Source organism: Diadema setosum, chromosome 10, assembly GCF_964275005.1.
Source record: "Diadema setosum chromosome 10, eeDiaSeto1, whole genome shotgun sequence".
In the NCBI taxonomy this organism is placed as follows: domain Eukaryota; kingdom Metazoa; phylum Echinodermata; class Echinoidea; order Diadematoida; family Diadematidae; genus Diadema; species Diadema setosum.
In genome coordinates, this window is record NC_092694.1 from 28,658,677 (window position 1) to 28,681,782 (window position 23,106).

The 23,106-nt window shown below is 39.8% G+C and overlaps 1 protein-coding gene across 1 annotated transcript in view; it reads right to left on the reverse strand.

The window, feature by feature from the left end:
- Positions 1-350: 350 nt before the first annotated feature.
- LOC140233700 (nucleolar protein 4-like) overlaps positions 351-23,106 on the reverse strand; it is a 65,162-nt gene continuing 42,406 nt past the window's right edge. The window contains exons 3-8 of the mRNA XM_072313799.1: positions 13,362-13,522; positions 11,363-11,542; positions 7,790-7,993; positions 4,901-5,035; positions 3,192-3,426; positions 351-522 (exon numbers count right to left, since the gene is read on the reverse strand). Of these exons, the coding sequence (XP_072169900.1) occupies positions 362-522; positions 3,192-3,426; positions 4,901-5,035; positions 7,790-7,993; positions 11,363-11,542; positions 13,362-13,522 (1,076 nt within the window). The 3' untranslated portion in view covers positions 351-361. The remainder of the gene's footprint in view (positions 523-3,191; positions 3,427-4,900; positions 5,036-7,789; positions 7,994-11,362; positions 11,543-13,361; positions 13,523-23,106) is intronic.

Sequence of the window (23,106 nt, forward strand, 5' to 3'; positions counted from 1 at the left end):
TCAGGGCTTTCAGAGAAGAAGGTGCATCAGTGCGAGCTGTGATTGACAATGCCATGAATGGTTCCACCTTGGCCCCTTTTTAGTTGCCGACCGACGCACTGAGCAAATGCTTGCAGCACTGTGCCCTCCAAAGCTACAACAACCTTGCAGCGGTACGCTCTTCAAAGACCACGTGGTTATTAAAAAAAAAAAAAAAAAAATCGTGGTCCTCTGGACATTTAAACAAACAAAGAAACAAAACAATAAAAAAGGAACCAATTATTTCAAATTGTGTGCTAAGGAGATGATTGTTGTTGATGTTGTTGTTGTTGTTTTCTTTTTATACACGTGACTCGGGGGCCCCTCCCCCACGCGCCGGTCATCAGTTGAGTTGCAGCAGCATTTGTTCAAGCTCGTCGGCGGAGCGGTAGAGGAAGGCAGCCGACTCCCGGTAGCTGGTGATGAGCTGCCGGATGTTTGCCACTTCCGTCTGGCTCAGTTGCGTTTTCGACGTCATCTTCTTGACGCTCAGGTCTGTTGGTCCTAAAGAGACACCAAAAACATGCAAGAAATAATCATAAGTTGCAAGTGTTTCAGAAAAAAAAAATGGCGTCTGTTTAGACACCTGTTTTCTTGATGTGTATTATGATTGTCTGAGTCACGATATTTCATGGTCTGTTTTTCAAAGTATTTTATTTGAAATATTATGATGTATTATGTGTTCACATGAATATATGTTTGATGTAGAATAATGAATATCCCAGTTGGGGGGGGGGGGGGACATGGGTACATGGGCAAAGGTGATAATCCAACAAAAACAAACAAACAAACAAACCCACAGTAAAAATAAATCCCCATAGGTGTTTGTTTTAAACGACCAATAATCATTTTTTTGTTTTTGTCACCAGTCAGGGAGACAGCCGATTTTTAGGGAATGGAGATATTCGCGAATAATCGGGAAAGTTGGACTTAATGAATTATTCATGACCTTTCCGCAGTCTCCGGCCGAAGCTCGACGCGTACAAAGTCAATGGCTATCACTGCATCGTTTTGACATGCATGTCTTTAAAAATTCACCTTAAAAAATCCTCATTTAATGTTGATATCGAAATTTCACCCAATGAAAGATGAATAAATAAAGTTTATCTCCTCCAAAAATCAATATTCACATATAGTGAGGAAAATTTGTAATTGAAGGATGAAAACGCGAATCCAAAGTGTATTTTTTGAATCTCCGTGTAATAGTTTCTTTCAAGGCGTTCTTATTTTGCAGCGATTATTCAACGAAACACAGGGACGGACTGTGTGTGTGTCTGCAATGCGCTATGCATGAACCGTGCGTACGTGAGCGCTGTTACCGCTGAGCTTCAACGTCTATGGGAATTGTGGTATATAGCCTGTCATGTTTTTGCCGATATTTCTATCAACAATTCAGTTATTTTTTCGTCAAATGATCAAGAGTGGGTGAGAACTGGTATTATACTTGATAGTCCGGTCCCCTAAACTCCTGGTTTGCCCGTATTTCTGTGGAATGTCCGAATGAAAAGAGCAAGAGACGGAAGGCACCGCCACCGTAGGTGTTCTAATAGGTTGCATGACGCTGGAGCTCTCGCACAGCCGTCGAACGTCAACTGCGTACCGCCGAAGCTCCAGGGTTCTTTCTTTTGCTACATGACCATCAGTGTCCTCATACTTTCTTGCTCTCTTGCGATCATGCTCACTGTGTTAAAAGTTACAAGCCTCATGCAACCACAAGGTTACCTCATCTAGATCATCGCAACATCACACGTACACTATCACGGTAATGAACCAGGGAACTATATTGCGACATCCACCCTCACTTTGTCTCTAGAAATGTTTGATCAACACGTCACAATCACATATGCTTTTAACTAAAATAGTTGAAATTGAAATAGAGTTAATAGATGATAATTACCTCTCACTATTAGTCTTGTCTTGTGAAGGTTTTTGTTGTTCTTCAAACTTGCATGTCTCTTCCTCGAGCTCTAACTTCGATCAAAACATAGGTCTGCACGACCATGCTCCGCCTTCAAACAACACACAATGTCGATATGCATGGTCAATTCACTTGCTGTTTTGTTTTTTCTGCCATGGGGGTCACGAAAGGTAAGTGATTTGGGATTTTGCTTATCAGCATCATCACTGATCACGGGTACGCAGCAACAGAACGATGGAGGAGAGAGGGGGAGAGAGAGAAGCGCTAAAAATAGCTACACACAACGATCCGTCCTCCAACTCGATGCGGATGACCCTCCGTGTGTGTACGCTCGCGTGTGTGTACATGTGTTTCTCTCTCTCCCTCTCGGTGAATTATTCTCATAGCGACTGGAAAAAGAACATCTGTAACGGTTCGCTCTGACCATATCGCGTCGCTCCGTTACGTAACATCTGCTCGCGGTTCAATGTTCCCTCTTTGGGGGGATTTCAATCTTCCCTCAAAATAGGTAGTCTCCCTGACTGGTCACTGAGAAACTACAGCTTTATCTTTCCTCACCCACATACAAACATTAACTTTTCTACAAGATACAAAGTATTAGATACACGATTTGACAGAGGGCACTACTAACTAAATGCGGTGAAATAGATTCAAGCTAATATAAGATATGGGATTATTATTCAAATTGTATTGTTTTTCTAACAAAGTTTTCTCACACACCGAGGTGCAGAAGGAGTCGCGTTTATGTCAGCATTTTATGAATGGGGCCCTGGTTTGTATAATCCCTGTACAAAATACGGCAGACTTGGATCTTGAAGAAGCTGTTCTCTGGTGTGACCCTTTCTTTAAGTTTCAGTGATAGCAGTCCTCGTTGCTCCTGTAATCTCTTTCTGTGACAGAATCACTGCGTCCAGCACGAGTTATACACGAAAAAATATCAAGACTGGAGAATTTGTATCTTTCGAGAACTTGACGGTGCATCGTCTCTTTTTCTTGACTAGGGTAGGAGACGATTTTGTAACCACAAGATATCGACACAAATATATTTGAATCATATGTTGTAGGTGTCCTGGCAAGCAAACTCGAATGATTATTTCTGTTAGATCTCGTGTTAAAACCAACGTTATCTAAATGACATTGCCACACAGACTAAATTGTTAAAACATTCTCGCTCTGTGCAGACACTCTGCCAATGTTAAGACTGAGAGATTCAAGACGGGGTACAGTAGCACACGTGGTGGGCTGAGGGCCTTACCATTCGTGAGTTGGGCGTGCTGCTGCGTAGCCTGCAACACGTTGGCCGTGTGGTGCGGGGCGATGCTCGCATAGTACGGATCGTGTGTGCCCACTCCGTTGGTGAAGCGGTAGTCGATGGTTCGCGGAGCGAGTTTCGCCGGCGGCTCCTCGTAACTCGTTCTCGGCGTGGGTGTGGGTGTGGTCTGAGGTTGGGTGGGCGTGTGCTGTTGAGGTTCCACGCGTACTGATTCGCTCTGTGGGAGTTCATTGGTTCACGCAAAGAAATTCATGTTGAGGAGTGACATCTTCATGACTCTTAAGACCTAGTCTCGGTTTTCATGATTGATGATTTTATGAAAGATCTCGTGAAATCCTTGTGAAATATAAGTTACTTATTATTGTACACTCCGTATACTGATTGATTCGTAGCCAAGTGACACGGCATGATTCATGAGGATAATGAGGTTTAATGACTTTTGATATCAAACAGTTATCACCTTCTCTTTATTCTCACGAGATACAGGAGTAAGAACATTCATACATGAAGACGAAGGGACAAATAAAAAGACGATTTGAGGAATAGATTGTTGCGTGGATGATGGAGCGATATGCAGTCAGTACGAGACCTACGATGTATAATAATGGGGGTGGGGGGGGGGGGGAACTGAGTAAGATGTTGCCAGATAAAAATGGGTCCGATTCAAAGACAAACACAAGCCATGCTAAACGCATACCAAAGGGTGACAAAGTGCATGTTTTTGCTGCGCCCATGTTGCAGACGAACGATTATTGAATCAATTGATCGACGAATACATGAATTGATATCAATTACGAAAGTACACAGACTGATGACGCACAGGCATAGAAAGGTATTTGGCAGGGTGACGGGATAAACGACGGAAGCAAAGATTATCAATATGTTAAATCATGAATGGGTAATAAAGTTTCGATTGTGCAAGAGTTGCAAGGATAGATGAATCTTTTATAAAGTGAATAGGCGGATGGATGGGTGGATGGATGGATGGATGGATGGATGGGTGCAAGAATGAATAGATACTGCACTGGTAGCCGTATAGAAGACCTTTAATTGTAACGAATAGATGGATAATCTTGGTGGTATCAACAAGACAGTGATTTAGTGATTTCAGAAATGGACAAATTATCAAAGGAAGTAAAATCTATGGGAACTGACAGAAGAATGAAAAAAACAAACAAACAAACAAGCAGAAGGTGGATGGACGGTTGTCGGTATGGACGAATGCACGTCAGATGTGGATGGGCAGTTAGACGGTAATATGAGAGCTAGAAGGATGCATTTTAGGCGTAGAAAAGTAACTTAAAATAAATACATTTCCAAGCGGGGGAGAAATAAATAGACGCATGTGTTGATTCATAAATAAACGGAGAGCCAGAGGTCGGATAACAGTTGAATAGACCAAAGAACAGTTGACTAAAAGAGGGTATACATACGAATGGACGTTCACATTTTTTTTCTAAGTTTTTATATCTTCTCTTATTTCATTCATGTATTTTTTATGAGGGGGGAAGCGGGTGGGAGGGAGTGGGTACATAATAATATCCATTTCTATATCTTTGTACACTGTACTCTCTCTGTTTGTCTGTTTGTCTGTCTTTCTTTCTGTCTGTCTGTCTGTCTTTCTGTCTGTCTGTCTGTTTGTCTGTCTGCCTGTCTGTCTGTCTGTCTGTCTGCCTGTCTCGCCCACTTACCGTAGTTACTGTGTGGCCGGCCTGCATAAGTTCCATGCGTAATCTTTTGGCGTTCTCGCTCTCGCTCTCGCACGCCGCGGCGAGTATGTGCTCCGCCCGAGCGGACGTCAGGTGCGGCGGTGTCGGCCTCAGCGTCTGGGCGGGAGAGAAATACTATTATGAGAGCATTACTAGAACACAGTGCGGACGAATGGTAACAGAGTCACACAAACATTTCTGATTAGGATTCCCACGGTGTTCCCAAAAGTGTAACTATGATCTTTCAGTCGGGTGCTGTTCGTTATTCCGAAGGTTCGCTATTCCGAAGGTTCGTTATTCCGAAGGTTCGTTAATCCGAAACACACACATTCGCTATACCTATAGAGGTTCGTTAATCCGAAAATGAAAATGGGTTCGTCAATCCGAACATCATATTGTGGCGTTATTCTGAAGGTTCGTTATTCCGGAGATTATTTTGTTAATCCGGAAATGAAATTCGGAATAACGAACCTTCGGAATAACGAATCTTCGGACTAAAGAGCCTTCGGAATAACGAACCTTCGGAACAACGAGCTGTAACCCTTTCAGTCTGCCAGCAATTTTTTCTCTGTCACTAATCTTCCTACTATCATCCTTTCTTAAATATGATATTCACCCACCACTCTTTCCATGAATGTAGATTATGTAGATATATATGTACATACATAATTATGTGAATGTTTGTATGCATGTGTGTATTTATGCATGTACGTGTGTGTGTATGTACGTAAGTGTGTGAAAGGTGTATGTGTGTATGTATGTACACAGGCCAACATTAAATGGTGTTTTGATATCAAGATTTGTGATTAGTCGATTTAGTACCAACACGGAGGTGGGGAGGGGGTCCAGTTCCCTGATAACATGTGGCGTCCATCGAATTCGTCATCGCGGTTGTGAACTATATTTTGTTTTATCCTTGCGCGGGGAATCCCGTGTTAAACAAATAGTATTTTATAAAACATGTTTTGAATACAGTTTATTTCTTAACAAACGGTACATAATCTTTCATGCTCAATTCTAGCCAATGTCCAATACAAATAATATCGAGTCCTTGTGCAATTCTATTTTAGTTTCAATAGAAATACATTTTTGCTTATTAATCATCCTTAGATTTATAAAGTGCTTATAATTATAGTCTTATATACACGTAGTGCATTCAAGATCATACTATTATGTATATTGCCCGAATTTCCTCAGCGAGTAATGAAAAATAAAAAGTCTTTTCAAACCTTTCATATGAGTTGGTGATTAATAAAGAACCATGATATGGCACTACTAGAAACATCCACTATGTATACCGCAGTATGAGTCAATGTTATTCCTGTGGAAGGTATACGGCCACAAGAGTTCACATGATTGCGATATAAAAAGAAGGTAGACAGAAACATTATCTTTGGCCGTGAGAAGAGCTCGCCTCACATCTATTTCCAGCTGCCGAGACAGTCACACGAGTGCCAAAATGAAAAGCGAAAGGGATGCAAAACCCGGACTTTTATTTTTACTTGGCCTCGGTCCCGCGGATTTTCGTCGCGCGTGACCGAGTGAGCCCTCAACGTTCACACAAGGAAACTGTCGACCCGTCATCAACAGACTCGCAAAGGTGACCCCCCCCCCCCCGATAATGATAATATTAGACAAACAGGTCTCGCGGAGGTAAAAGAAGATTGATCAGACAGCGATATGTTCAGACTCCCTTTAGAATAGTGATAAAGTCTGTCAATATTAGGAGTATCATTCATCGTGTTTATGGCAATGAGATAAAAAAATAATAAAAATAACATAAGAAACCCCAACACAACAAAACAGAACTTTATAAGAATGATAGAGATGCAAAATATAGCCCACAAATTATATTTGACTCAGAGCCAACTATTTTTGCTTGGGATTGATAGAATGTGAATACTATAGTGATGCCCTATCATTTACAACACTATTAACCTTCACATTCTACAAGAAACTCGATGAGACATCCAGTTACATTTTGGCACAGGCAAGTTCAAAGAAGCTGCCAATGCAGAGTACTTTGTATACAATTACTTATTACGAAACCCTTACGTACCCCGACCATCAAAGGCAATTTGTTTACAATTCGTTTTTAAGCAACTTTGATAGGTTGATGCTAACTGGTTTCAACAAAATATAGAGAGAACGCGCGAATAAATCAATTTATAACCATAACTTCGGCCAGTGGCTGGCGGGTTTCAATCTTTTCCCCTATGCTCAAAAGCACATATAGCAGCTTACGAGGTTAGGCAATCGATGGGGATTTTCCTGCAAAGTAGACGTGCATTTAAGACACAGCGAAAATCTTTCCAACTTTTTTGACACTTCATAGACAACGGAACAGGAGATAGTGGTAGTGGTTGAACCGGTGTTCATCAATTTCAGAGTATAAAGTGTTCACGAAAAATGTGAGAGGAACTCGGTTGTATCTCAGGGACGGGGAGAAAATCGTTCGACTTATGTGAATTTCGACTTACACGATAGCATTGATGTAATTATGGTACAGCTAATGTGGGGTAGAATTTCTCTTCGGTCTAGCCAGATATTTTTACTTGCTCGAGGATGGCTATTTAAACAGTTGAATTTGACTGTATCAGCGAGATAAGTTCTTGGGAAATACCAATTGCCTTCACAGAACCACTATCTACATAATTATACCCTTTACACTTCGTACGAACACGAGCTGTTCATCGAAGCTAAAATTAATAATGTTATCTTTATGATAATATGGCCTTATGATATATCTGTTCTCATACCATATTATGTGGTCTTATAATATGTGTGGTCTTATAGCATAACTATGGTCTTGTGTGGTCTTAATATGATATGATGGTTGTAACAAGAGTTTAATTTAATCTGTGTATTTACCGAGTCGAGTCCATTTTGGTCCCTTTGGCGTTTCATTCGTCGACAACTCTTGAGGTAGGTGCGAATTCTCTTTCGGGCGCGCTCGTGGAATTCCGGAAACTGTCGGTAGCAGGCCTCGATGATAGCCTGGATCTTCTCTTTGGGCTGCTTCGAGATCGGAACCATCCGGTCCAGGTTTTCGTCCACGAACAACCTGACGAACATCTGTAGAAATAGATCGTTTTCTTTAGTAAAAACATAAAAAGTCGCATGCAAAGTGCAACTTATGCATGGGATATAATGATATTTATTTTGGTAAAGACATAAAACCACAAATTAGAGTTAATTCTCCGTCCCAAATGTACTGTATAAGAATGGCAATTTCACATTCGCAACGCTTCTTAATTTACATGCAGTATCCGTTGAAAGTTGAATGATATGAAAACATATCAGCCTGAAACATGGGTTTGGTCTTTTTTGTATGTTTTCTACTTTGAATAACTTGAAAACGTTTTACCGGATATTTTTTCTCCAAATATATTCCCACTTCATTATCACCAGAGACAGTTTGCAGTCACTTGAATAATAAAAAAAAGAGAAGTAAAATCAGGAAAGAAATAGAGGGGGGGGGGGAGAGAAAGAGAAAACGTATTTCATGATGTGACTAAAACTGCTTTCTGCAGCTCACCTTACTCAACTGAATGTCCAGTATTTGTTATGGGCAGAAAGTGTAGCTTGCAAAACACCTCCTCTTCCTTGAAAGGATTTAGTTTGCACGACCGTGGTAAGGGATAATATTTGTAATATAAATGTTTTCTTTCGTGCTTATGTAATACAAATATTCATCTCCCAAACCCAACTTTACCAAAGAGTAATTCTTTGGGAACTGTTTTTTTTTTTTTTTTTTTTTTTTTTTTTTACTGTCATCTAGATGTATTCAGCAACAATAGCAATAAGTTCTTGGTTCACAGTTTGTATATAAAATGGTTCCCTTTTTATTATCAAATACATGTATGATTGAAAAAATCAGTCTTTCCAGTTGTTTGAAGAAAAATATAAGTTCTTTGTGAACTTTGTCTTTTTACTGAACATTATCTAAATGCAATTAGCAACAATAACAATGCTTTCCTGGCTTCACAGTTTATATGCAATATTTCCTTTTTTTATATGCGATTAAAAAGTTAGCTTTGCCAGTTAAAGTTGTTTGAAGAGATATATAAGATTTTGTGAAAATATTTTGTGAAACATATTTTACTATCTTCTAAATTCAATTAGCAACAAAAACATTTTCTTGGCTTTACAATCTATACACACCTGTAAAATATTCCCTCTTTACCATCTATAGTACGGTTGAAAATTCAGGTGTACCAGTTATGTCGAGATATATGGCACAATTAACTCCGCCCATCCCCACGGGAGATGTGTTTATGATAATTATTATTCATCGAGTTCCCTCAACTTGACTCGTGCACAATTCAGCACTGCACCCCACTTGTCTTGTCCTACCTACACAGACGAGCACATAATTCAAAAACGCAGAAACGCACACGAACACATACACAAATACATACACACACTGACACCATTATACATATTCATTATACACACACAAACACACACACACACACACACAGAAAAAAAAACGCACACAAACACACACATACACATTCATAATACACACAAACGCAGAAGAGGTGCAGACATAGCACTCATACATTCTGCAGCCTACAGATAGGCAATATCCTCCGCTTTCCCCTCGTACTTCCTTGTTCATCGAAACACACAAGGAAGTATGTTGAAGAGGGCCTCAGACCCAGAGCTCACTTACCGGGAAAACCCTGTACTTCATCAAAGTTGTTTTCCCTCTCAACCCCCCCCCCCCCCCTCCCCCTCCCTCCCCCTCCTCCGTTCTTCCCCTCTCACTTCACTTTCTTCTCTCCCTCTCTCTTCCTCCCCATCTTTCATAATCTCTTCCGTTCTATATGTTTCTCTCCCATTTTTTCTCTCTAAAGATGGGGAAAACGCAAAGTGCAAAAACAACGACATTATAACGTACCAGCCCTGGAAAGTACAGATACGCGATTATACCCATGCTCTCCGACACCACCCCCCCCCCCCGTTCCTAATCATGTAACATCCAGAAATAATCGAGGAAGCGACACAAAAGTCCATCCTAGACTGCTCTTACAAAGCCATACAAGATTTGATAACATACGGCTCAAGTACGACTGTCCACAAAAGGAGATATTATGGACAGAAGTGGGGAAAAAGGATAAACGCGGTGAGAAGAAAATCAGGAAATAAGTACCTATATGCACTTAACGAGAGAGACACAGGTATAACAAGAGAGGGTGGGAAAAGAAAGAGAGAGGGTGAGAATATCATTCTCTCTCGTATATAGTTATACAGAGTATAATCCTACTTATACACGATGCTGTGGTGGAAAGAAAAAACCCAGAGGCCGGGTGGGGGAAATTGAGACACTGGTTTCTAAGCGTGTGTGTTGCTGCACCCTTCGAACGATCCCCGGCGAGTCCGATTACGGGCATTCACTTCCTTGTTTCGCTTCGGAGGGGTCCTAAATTTATAGTATATACACCATGGCATACACACACAGACACACACACACCCTTAGACACACATACACAGAACACACAAACACACACACACATCCTCAAAGGGGAGCATGCTCTTCACTCGTGTTCCTTTAAAGGGGGACATGACCAGGTTATCTTTCTCTCCAAGAATTTGACTGACAACTTGAAAAAAGTATTCTCCCAGCGACCAAAGGTGTACAGACGAATAATAATCATTTTGTACATGAAGTCGATTGTCGAAATGACGCCACAGTGCATCTACGTTAGACGGATCTTATATCAGAGAGTGATATTGTGCAAACTTCTATGTTGTACGAAAGTTGAGTTGACAAAATGCTGAACGCTAGAGTTCAAGGAATTGATTTGATGACGTGATGAAACCACTAAAATAAGACGCACTCAAAAAGGTCTTGTGTAACGTTTTTTGCTCTTTTTTGACTTGCAAGCTCTGTGGCGCAAGCGTACACATCATACGTTGATCTTTACTTTTCCCTAGTTGATAGAATGCCACTATATAAGTTAAAACATTAGTAACCGTTATATCTGAGACTGTGGTAACTCAAGCTAGTAGTTATCACATAGCTTCTGGTAAAGAGGGGGTTTAATGGAACAGTTGATGACTAAGTACAATAGGGTCATCGAATACTATACCATGTCTGTACAATTGCAGGTATATCCATCGTCGCAATACGCCTCATCGTTCACAGTTATCCATAAAACATAATAATAATAAAGAACATTTATGTTGCGGAGCTATTATGATAATATACTCTACTGAGCATTATATGTTATGGCTCTATTTATATTGCCGTCCTGCTGGTCACATGAGACTCTCCTACCAGCTACTTACGTTTTTCAACAGCTGAATATGCCCCAAGTTTTCCAATCACCTGCAAGCAGGGGAATTATGATGGTAAAAATAAAAGAATAAAAAATGCCTGTGGACGCGTACTCCTGCCCACTTACAAGCACACGCTATCTCTTCTTTGACACTCACGTTAAATGCTTTCAATCGCTCCGGATCGACTCCCGGTGCGTTGTCGGGCAGCTTGTCGCTGTCGTCGTCACCATCGTCATCGTCGTCCTCATCCTTGACCGTGAGATCTTCGGGCGTCTCCCGACTCGACTCGCCAGTGGCTGCGGTCAGGAGGCTGTACCCGTACCCGTTTGAAGACGCCTGCCGGGGGAAAAAATGGATACGAATTAAATAAAGTGAAAGAACTATCACTTGTTGTTTCTGTGCGTTTGTTTGTTTATTTATTTGTGTACATGTTTGCTTGCTTGTTTTTAGCTCTGAGAGATGACATTCTATAGGTATGGAAGATTAGCAGATGGATATGGATTTAGTCGTGTCTACACATAGATGTTCTCATGATCATAATCATCGGGTCGTCACAACAACGGACTGACATAAAACGCGGTCTTGCAAGGAAACACAATTGTAGGGCATTTGTCAATTTCATTTTTAGGCGAACAACTTTGACACTTGGATACACAATGTTTTCTTCTCTTATTGATCATTTTTATTTTACCAAGATAGTGCATGGATAGTGGTATCCCCGTAGCTTCAGTGCCATGTCTCCTTATTTGTTTTTCAAAATGATTTCAAAGGACTGAAGGATTTCGTTGGAACACGGAAGCCAACGTGTTCGAGTTACAGTTGTCCGAGGGGGAAAATCTACGGGCCATCTGGTGAGAAAGCAGCGCAATAAACCTAAGGGTATGAGCACTGCCACCGATCATAATAAGGGGTGGCGGAGTTGGAAATGATTCTACGCGGACCCGCCTACAAATCCGGTTCTTTGTTGTTGCAGTCAATATCATGTCATAACGTCAGCATTACGTTATGAACTACGGGGGATTTACCAAAATGTAGACAGAATTACTACTCCTGCGCTTGAAATTTGACTCCAGGAAAGGACAAGCAAAATCCACCCCTTTCGATTCCGTGAAAAGCCCAAGAACAAATATGGCTTCGGCAGATGTGGATTTCAATCGTTTTCACACGTGAGATAAAATGTTCTGAAAACTGTTGCACTGAACTATGACGACTACCACGACATTGACAACCTCTATACTACTACCAACTACTTCAATAACTACTACATTATACTACCACTTTTGCCACAAACTACCACTTCTACTACTGCCACTACTTCTACTACTACCGCTACTTATACTACTACCACTACTATTATTACTACTTCTACTACTACTTCTACTACTACTACTACTACTACTACTACTACTACTACTACTACTACTACTACTTCTACTATACTACTACTACTACTACTACTATACTACTACTACTACTACTACTACTACTACTACTACTATTACTACTATTACTATAACTACTTCTACTACTACTACTACTACTACTACTACTACTACTACTACTACTACTATTACTATTACTACTATTACTATAACTACTTCTACTACTACTACTACTACTACTACTACTACTACTACTACTATTACTATTACTATTACTACTATTACTATTACTACTTCTACTACTACTACTACCTCTGCTACTACTACTACTACTACTACTATTATTCTTCTTCGTCGTCGTCGTCTTCTTCTTCTTCTTCTTCTTCCTCTTCTTCTTCTTCTTCTTCTTCTTCTTCTTCTTCTTCTTCTTCTTCTTCCTCTTCTTCTTCTTCTTTTCCTTCTCCTCCTCCTCCTTATTCTACCATTATCCCTTTGCCGATGCTCTAAGCAAACCACGGACACCATTCTATTGTTACTGCAGTGATGTAGAAGTTTGCCGACATCACACTCTGCCCCACATCCCCCTACCAATTTCCAACTTATAATGGCAAGTAATTGATTATTTTTAGGACATTCAACGAAGACATTTTGCTCGACATTGATAGCAAGGCTCGCTTGAAACAATTACAATCATCTTTCCAGCTGAGACTAAGAAGGAATTTCAATAAAATTCTAATAAAAGAGAGAAGGGGGGAAAATGACTAAATGAATACCCCGAAAACTTGGCCGGGTGACGGCGCATCCGGGGGTGCCCGCATTATCGACGATTTGGGTGCGCCGTCGGTCTTGGCTTGTGTGTCTGGCTCCGCCGACGATCTCCCGTGCTCGTCCGGTGTGTGTGTCCCTTGGTTACCGCTCTCTTTCATCGTTTCGCCTGGAAACGCGGGGAAGAGGTCATATAAGAATTAGGAATAGAATGGGAGAAAATCACGTGAGGTGCACGAGAAGAAAGTTTGCTGGAAATCAGGTTTTCCTTGATCACAATATTGCATATATAAAATACGTAATTATGCCTATCATTATAATTGTCACCTGTACACGAAGCCTACACTTTGTGCTGGGTCAACAGTAATACTGTGTTCAGTTGTTGTTTGTCTTGTTTTGTTTCAAATCTATAGCGTCCTGATAATTTGTAATATTATCTTCAGCCCCGCCCCCCACCCCAGCTAGAACCAGTCTGACCAGACAGGTGGAATAGAAACCACCATCAAGGGAAGGAATGGGAAATATTTTTAGATACACCATGCATGTATTTAATGACATAAAAACAAACAAACAAACACGATCATTTGAGTTCAAATGACACTTTGCTGAGGTGCTGAGGTATTTTGGGGCACTATATCACGTGATAATTAACGATAGCATTCAGTAGATACAGGGTTATTTGTTTTTGTGAAAGACTTGTGTATCACACTCTAGTAGCAAAGTAAGCAACGATAACAACAAGTGAAGACGTATAGATAATGAATTGCATCGCCTGATATGCATTAACATTGTTGTCGTGCAATCTTATCATCTATTATTACAGCATTGACAAGATTTGTAGAAGCACGTTCTGCATATCTACAGGCATTAGGCGATAATTCTAACACAGTTCTTCGCAGAATGTACATAATACGCAGAAAATACATGTACATAAAAATCATACGCAGAAAATAAAGTATTCAAAATCTTCAGTTATATCCATTGACGTATTCTTTTTTTTTTGCATATGATTTAAATGATTGTGGAAAAAGACTCGGGAAGCTGTCACGTACAAATTGCTCTCTCTGATTGTATCGAGCAATTACAGGACAATCATAATTATAATATCTCATTGACTATACGAGAAATAGATAATTAATTCATGGAGCAAATCTTATAGCTGAACACACGGTCACTTGCTGATGAATTACCCACAAAATCCTAAGGAAATTTGGTTGTTGTTGTTTTTTCTGCAGGAACTGATAATCTCGTCGTCAGCAAATCTTAGTCTCATGATGGAGAGAGATTAGACTGACTACAGTCACTAAATCTGCATGAAGTCATGCAGAAAGGCATTTGCAAATACATGTACAAAAATCCTAATTTTAGGGAGAAAAAAGAACTTTTATACTCTTCTAAAAGGTGATGCCAATCTATGAATAAGTTAGGGATAAAAAAAGAACATTCAGGAAACACTGGCAACAAAATAAAAAACTATATACCTTCATTACTACATAAAGGTTAACTGATATTTTAACGCTATTTTCGCTATGACTTATTAGCAATAAATAGTTAAAATAAAAAAAAAACACGGTAAAGTGATACAGCGCATGACCAAAGATATGCAACTGATAGATTTTTGTTGTTCTTTCTTTTGTGCACAAAAATAGAAATTGCAGTTCCTTCAAACAAGTGCAGTCCCCTCGCTAAGAAAGATACCGAGATGTAAAATCAAACACATGAAACAAACAAAAACCATGAAAATACCTAAGCAACTAACAAGAAGTATGATGCGTTTCCCTTTTTATTTTTCGTACTACTCTTACTGTTCATTGATACATTATCAATATTTACATAATTATCGATATGATTTAAAAATATATATATTTTAAATTTGTTTGAAGGAACCAAGATCCGTGTTGGAGTAGGTGTTCTTTGGTTGTTGGTTGTCCGTGATCTCTGTTAAACATTCACTCCTCTCTCTTTAATTCCCCCCTCCTCCCTCTCTCTTTTACTCTCTTTGTACACTGCAAAAACATCGGTGTTAGATTTAACACCGCGGGTATTAAATCTAACACCGATCAAGTGCCAATAGAGGACCACACCCACAGGTGTAGAAAGTATGTTGTGATAGTGTTGAAAAGTGTTCTCCTGGCACTTCATGGTGTTAATGATATTTTGACACTGCGCTGGTGTTAATTCAACAATGACACCGCATGGTGTTAATTTGATATTGTTGGTGTTAATGTCAATGGTATAACGCCCGTCCATCTTCAATAAGAGACCACATCAACTGGTGTTACTGTGGTGTAAATGTGTTCACACTTTTTTTTTCAAAAATCAAGTACTTCATCCGAAAATTCTTGATTGTCTTGTTGAAGTTCAAAGTCAACAAGAAAAATAGTAACTAAGAAACTATTCAAAAAGCAATTTTATATTTTGGAAGTGACACCCGGAGGTGTTGATCCAACACCACAACTGAGCACTGAAAATTTAAAACCAGTTCGGTGTTTCGTATTCAACACAGGAATTTTTGCAGTGTATGTACGTATGCGTCTATTATCTAGTTACCTATCTCTATCTATTATACGCGCTAAAAGATTAAATGGTAGATCCACATTTTAAATGTTGTCAAACCTCCAATCTTTTGTAACATATTGAATTTAACAATCAAAATGTTACATGTAGCATGCAATAATGTTGAATTACCGTTTTAGATATGGTAAATCCAACATAATTGAGTGTTGAATTTAAACATCGACGGAAAGGTCGGAAGAGTAAAAGCATTTAAGATGTTGATTAATCATTTCATTTTTCAAAGTGTATCCATCCATCCATTATCTATCTATCTATCTATCTATCTATCTATCTATCTATCTATCTATTTATCTTTCTATCCATCTGTCTGTCTGTCTATCTATATATCTATCTACCTATCTATCTAGACCCATCTATTTATCTATCTATCTATCTATATATCTATCTATCTATCTATCTACGTATGATCTATCTGACTTTTCCACTGACACGTGCATATGCATAGGGAACACTTCTTTGGGGCGGTTTCCTTTCTACCGAAAGAGAAGACAGTGTTTAGGCGCCCTTTGCCCCCCGCACCGTTCGAGCTCGCCACTACGGTTGATGTAAGGCACGTGACATGTCGATGTCTGGACGACTTCCACCGGCAGACTCGCCGTTCCCCGTTGGAGTTGGATTTTGGATTGTAGTATGACTATAAGGCTAAATATATCCATGACGTCATCTACAGCCAACATCAATGGTACCTCTCCTTTTTTTTTATTATTATTATTTCTTCTTCCTTCTTTTTTAATATCATCGAATTTCTTGGGCTGTCGATGGCCATCATTTGACGGCCGCAAACACATTGATATCAAGCCATTTCGGGGTTAAAAAAAAGAAGAAGAAAAGAACTCTTTGGGAGGCCCACAATCTCCTCCCCACCCCAATCACGGAAAAAAAATGGTCAGACTAATCATTAGTCTGATAAAATCATAACCTTTCCCACTCAAACTACCTGGTAATTTCAACAGTTACATCTGTATTGTCTTACAGTCAATACAGATATAGGGCACTTCATCGCATCCATGCAGGATCCCAACATAGGCAAAGGGTTAGGAGTGAAATCTATCCCTCGCACGTACTGACACATATCTCTATCTTATACCAGCGAGGTGAGAGTCCCTGCTTATACGGCATAAGTTATTATATACCAGTCACCTTTAGCAAAGTTAGGACTAGTCTCCGTCACAGGAATTTGCTGTCTTCTAACAGAGAACTAGAATACGTGGGTGTGGTATATGATGCTTAAATAGCGCGATGGGTCTCCATTCAGGCTCTGTAAATAGCTTGGAGTCAATTTTGTAATTAATAGTAAAATTAATGTTACGGATTAAATTCTATAAACGAACTCATTTACGGGTAGAAAGAGAAACAATAAAGAGCAACAACAGCACCAATTAAGAAAAGTTGAAGACGAGAAACAAACGAGAAACCATTTTTCGTTCAAACAATCATCACAAAGGGGTGTAAATAGCCTCAAGTTGGTTTCATAATGAAATTAGTCGGGTGACAGGAAAAGAACTCTTCCTGAGGTAACGGTCTCTTGAAGTGTCAGATGCTGGAAGAACCCTCCTCCCCCCCCCCCCCCAAAAAAAAGATAAATAAATAAATAGATAGATAGATAGATAAATGAATAAATAAATAAATAAATAAATAAATAAATAAATAAATAAATAAATAAATAAATAAATAGATAGATAAATAAATAAATAAATAAATAAATAAATAAATAAATAAATAAATAAATAAATAGATAAATAAATGAATAAATAAATAAATAAATAAAAATAAAAAATGAAAAAAATATACGTATATATATTACTGAGGAGTGCATGTGACGATATCGGGGGCTTCAGAGAGAGCTATTACAGGCAAAGTGCCCTTAATTTTGATAGCCGTGACTCTAAAAGTGGAATTTAAGATGACAATGTCACTGGCCTGGACATCCCCGCTTCTTCTGGTTTCGTGATGTGATTGTGAGCTCATCTCGGACCGCAATGGGGGCGCAATAATTTTGTGGTTGGGATAACAAGATACCACTCTTCCCTCTTACAAAAGAATTAGCAGCAAACTATATCAATCAAGTCCATAACATACCAACGACATCGAAAAAATATGCGGCAATGGGTCATCTCACCAAGATATTAATATAGGTTATACCAGTTCATGCTATCACAAGGTATGTGTTGACGAAAAACTTTCCATTGTGGTAAAAACTACAACTCGCTTGGGGGGAAAAAAAAATCAAATAAACATCTTAGTACTCCAACTGTAGAGTCAAATTATAAAAATATGAAAGCGGGTGGGGTCGATCCGCCATGAGCATGCGGTACACCGTGTATACATGGATAATTTTGGCAGTACAGTCATGTGATAACAGGAAACTCGTGAAATGATTTTCGATTTTCATTATCATGCCGTACGTTCACCCTGAGTCGGTGTAATCTGAATGATTCGTTTTTCACCGATCAGCGCCAAAACTGATGCTCCGCTGATCACAGTATACGAGGAAATTTGGACCAAGTACGGAGAATAGCAGTCATTTTTTTACTGTCTACGTGCACTGCAGCAACAGTCACCCACTTGTGTGAAGAATTATGGGGGGGGGGGGAGGGTAGGGACTCTTAAAGATTTAGCATATTTTCAACATCAATATTTGACACGATGCTGCTCTAACACAATAGAAAGCTAGGGCTTCGACAAACAGATCTGCAAAATCCGCCAAGAAATAACAAAGTCAAAGTAATATGCTTAAGCTTAATATTCTCTTGCTTTTATTAATGCCTTGTCCGCCTCGGACTTCTCAACATAACAATGTCGGCATTTCAGAGCTTGGGTAAAATTTTGTTCCAAGTTTATCGTGTCGCTGCCGGCAACCAGGGAGAGCCTGATGGTAGTGTCGCTGCCCGGAAAGCGGTAGATGACAGGTTCGAGTCCCACTGGTTCCTTTTTCCGACATGTTTGTTAAATAACAGATCAGTTGCGATCTTACAAATTTCATTTGTTAGAGGGAGACATATTGAAGAAGATTCACAGCTTAACCTTCACCCCTCTGATAAATATTCTCTTGCTTTCAAAGTCAAAGTAGTTCGAATGTTATACAATCATCAATGAATCTTTCTCCTGTTGGAACTCCAAAGACTTGATCCAAAGTTTTTTACCACAAGATGGAAACGTTCCCAACGTAAATCATCCTCTTTGACTTGGTATAGCAGAGGGGGAAAAAAAGGGAAAAAACAAAATCAAAAACGTTTTCCTATAAGAAATTGTATTAAATTAATTGTATTTGCAATGAAAAATATCATGCAAGAACCTGCTCAACTTCATGAATCTTGTTTGGACTCGTGTAGACAATTTGTATGTTGTATGAGGAAATGGAAAAACGGATCAATTTCATCAAAGAATTACAGCAATAACACATCATTGACAATATCATTACGAGTTCCGGTTGTTCCAGAATCTAACATGGCTATGACCACACATTTCTGTAAGCATATATTCAGAGCTGATAGCGCTGTTTTAACATGCGCGCTCAGCTGTCGGTATCGATTCCGGGACGCATTTCCCTTCAGAAATTTCGAAGAAGTATCTTGCGAAAACAGCGGCCTTTTTTCGCTATACTTTTCAGGAATTTATGAAAGGAAAAGAAGGAAGAAGGAAAGAGAAGAAGAACAAGAAGTTGAAGAAGAAGAAGAAGAAGAAGAAGAAGAAGAAGAAGAAGAAGAAGAAGAAGAAGAAGAAGAAGGAGGGTAACATGCTTCCTGAAAAAAAAAAGAAATGTTCCAATCTAAAAAGGGTTCTTTGATATTTGTTATTTACATTTTGAACCAAATCACCAGACTGTGCACAGTCACCATGATACTGTCATAAGCCCCAAAAGGTAAAGTTGGGGAAAATCACATGTGATTTTCCCCAACTTTACCTTTTGGGGCTTATGACAGTATCATGGTGACGGGTGGCATATTTCTATCATCATGCTCTTGATGACTGAAAATAAAGAGTACCTCGGAACATTATACCAGTCTGTCTGTCTGAATTTACTCCACTTGTCAAATTGAACATGGCCTGGAATCGAAGCTTAAAACACGTCATGCAACTGAAGGGAGAACGTCTTCTACTCGATATTCAACCAATGTTTTCCTTTAACTCATTTTGAATAGATTTCTACGAACACGCTGACCTTTAATCACCATTGTAGAAGACGGAAATTCGGTGCGAAATTTGACACAGTGGATATCCCTTTATAGCCTGATTGACATCATTATCCCTATCTCTCCCTATGGTTACGTGATCGCCAAGAAGATGGATAGCACACGTTTCCCTCCCTTATTTACTTCCATGATATCACTTTTTTTTTTCTCGTTATTTCGTTGATACTGAGATTGTTTGTTTGTTTGTTTGTTGTTTTTAAGAAGCTCTCTGCTTTGTTTGTTTTTTATTCCCCTGAAATACACAAAAAGAATCATAATAATAATATGTTGTTCTTCGTCAGGAATCTTGCAATATTGATGAAAATTTTTGTAAACAAGACATCCAAACCCGTTGAGGGTGAGCTGATTTTGCTATAACCAATGTTCCCATGTCTGCTCGAGTATACTCGGGGCAAGCCTTCAACGGGTTAAAGGGAAAATCTGGAACAAATAAAAGTTAATCTAAAAAGGAAGAGTTCAATTTTACAAGCACAACAATGTGAGTTTGATCAAAATCGTATGAAAATTAAGGAAGTTATGAAATCATGAAGTTTCACTAATTTTCCCGACACAGTTGCTGAACAGTCAATATGAATAAACAAATAGTGAATTGATGATGTCATCCCCTCAAATTTGTTGTACAGTATGTACATGAAATCATGAAATTTCCAGTTATTTGATCAAACACAATTGTGCACCAGTCTCAAATTCTGACGTATCTGACTGATAATTATTTTGATGTTATTCAGTGACAATAGGTTTTGTACTTTGAGCCCAGAAAAATTGAATTTTCACCTTTTTTTTTTTTGGTACAGGACGATCAGACGATCAGTGAGGTGATGACATCATCAGCTCACTCATTTACATATTCATATCAAATGTTCAAGAACTGTTGTACAAAAATGAGCGAATCTTTGAAATGTCCTAACTTCCTTACTTTTAAACGGTTTTTGATCAAATTTTCACAGTTGGGCTTGCCACATTTTACTCTATACCTGTCTATATTGTTTTTGTTTTGCAGACCACTTTCAACTGGTCTGTAATTTCCCTTTAAGTGCGGTGTGCTCTCTGGACGTGACCGTTCATTGTGGTTTTAGCGTATAGTTGTTGAGGGAAACCAGGATGATGCCAGTAATACACTAAATTGTGTAGTATTTGTGATTCGTGTATGATCGCTTGAGCATGGATTAGCTCCGCGGGGCATGCCAATGACAATCACTTTATTTAAAAACCCTCTTTCCACGCGACATGAAATCAATGAAATTCAGAATCTGATAGGGTACAGCCTTTTAAGTGAAGAGGTGGCGGCAACTATCCGGAACGTATTGTTATTGTATCTGATTATAACAGCTTTCGGAATTATTTCGTTTCCTTGCTTAATCGTAAACCAAGAAATGAATAGATGAAGTGTGATGATATTAATGTGGGTTCTGTAATATTCTACACTCCTGAAGACACAGAAATCTGTGCATTCAAAGCCTACATCCTTTTGGTTCTCACTCTATTTTTTTATTCTTCAATTGTGGAAGGCCATTCGTAATCTTCTCCGGCGGCTTCATATAGGCATTGGCACAACCCGTGGAAAGCAAGCACGTACTGCGGAGGTAGGGGCCTCCAATTCTGCCAATGAATGTTAAAGCAGATAAGCCTATAGCCACTACGGCTTCCCCCTTCTTTTCCATGCGCAGGGAGCCCTCCAATAAGGGTGGGGCCGACTCGGGGGGTGGCGCAGAAGACACGCAGGGGCACATCCGGGTACCCTGTGCCGGCTATGTCATTTTTTAACGTCGTCACGATCTGTGGGGTGGGCGAGTCGACAGGGGGAGAAGTGGATTCTTCCTCTATGCAAGGAGGTACCTCCTTGCTCTGTTTGTTCCATTCCTCACGAAGAGGCACCGGGGCAATAAGAAAAAAAAATACTTTGAAAACAGAGAGGGAATATTCTAAACATGGTGGGGGTAAATTTTAAAGATAACAAAAAGAAAAAGAAGAATGGCTATCTTGTGACGCAACAGACTGCAATAGTTGGTGCGGACATTTTATGCACTTCGATTCGATATTTGTCACTGATGGTATAGGGAGATAACTGCACGGTTAAACTCGAGCAAAGAGAGGTAATAAACGCGTACATATAAATCAATTGGTATATGATTCACATCAAGGAGAGGGGAGATGGATGCATTGATAAATATATAAATAGCTTGGGAGAGGTCGAGTTGGGTAAAGGAAATATACTAGCGGGGCACAGACAGATAAAGGATGAATACGGAGGGGAGATGGGTAGAGATAAGGAGAAAAAATATGGGGGCGATAGGGGCAAACATAATTTACTCCCGTCGTATCCCGTTGACATCGTGTATGTGTGCGATGCCAATGGCATCTAGAGATGGCGGGTGTGAGAGGGTTAAGAGAGAGAGAGAGAGAGAGAGAGAGAGAGAGAGAGAGAGATGCGGAACGGGGGAAGAGATGAAGAGTTAACGCGGGCATGCTGAACATTCTACCTGGGAGCCTCCACCACGATTGCTTCTACGGGAGGAGGAAGCGACCGTCCGTCGGTGCCCCTATCGACTCGTCATTGTTAAGATGAAGGCCTCCGCATTAAAAGCAGGCTTACGGAGTCCTCCGACAAGAATATCTAATGCGAAGGGGGTCACCAACGGTGGGAGCTCTACAGGATGAAGGGGGCCGAGAGGGGAGAGAGACATTATCCGTGGAATCATTTCTGGTGTTGTCCAAGCAACGCACGGATTCAGTTCGAAACACACGAGGTCATCTTTGTGCGCCAAACCCGACGAGATCGATATTTTCTCTTGTTCTAATCATGGTTATCCTCCTCATCATTGGCACATCCCGTCACTTTTGACAACGCCACCATCATCATTAGCGTACCTGTCCTTCTGGTCCTCATTGTTTATCATCATTACCAGCATCATCCTTGTCGCTATACCAAATTCCGCTAAGGGCATTATTGATATCATCAACAGAGTCAACAGCCCAGTCAACA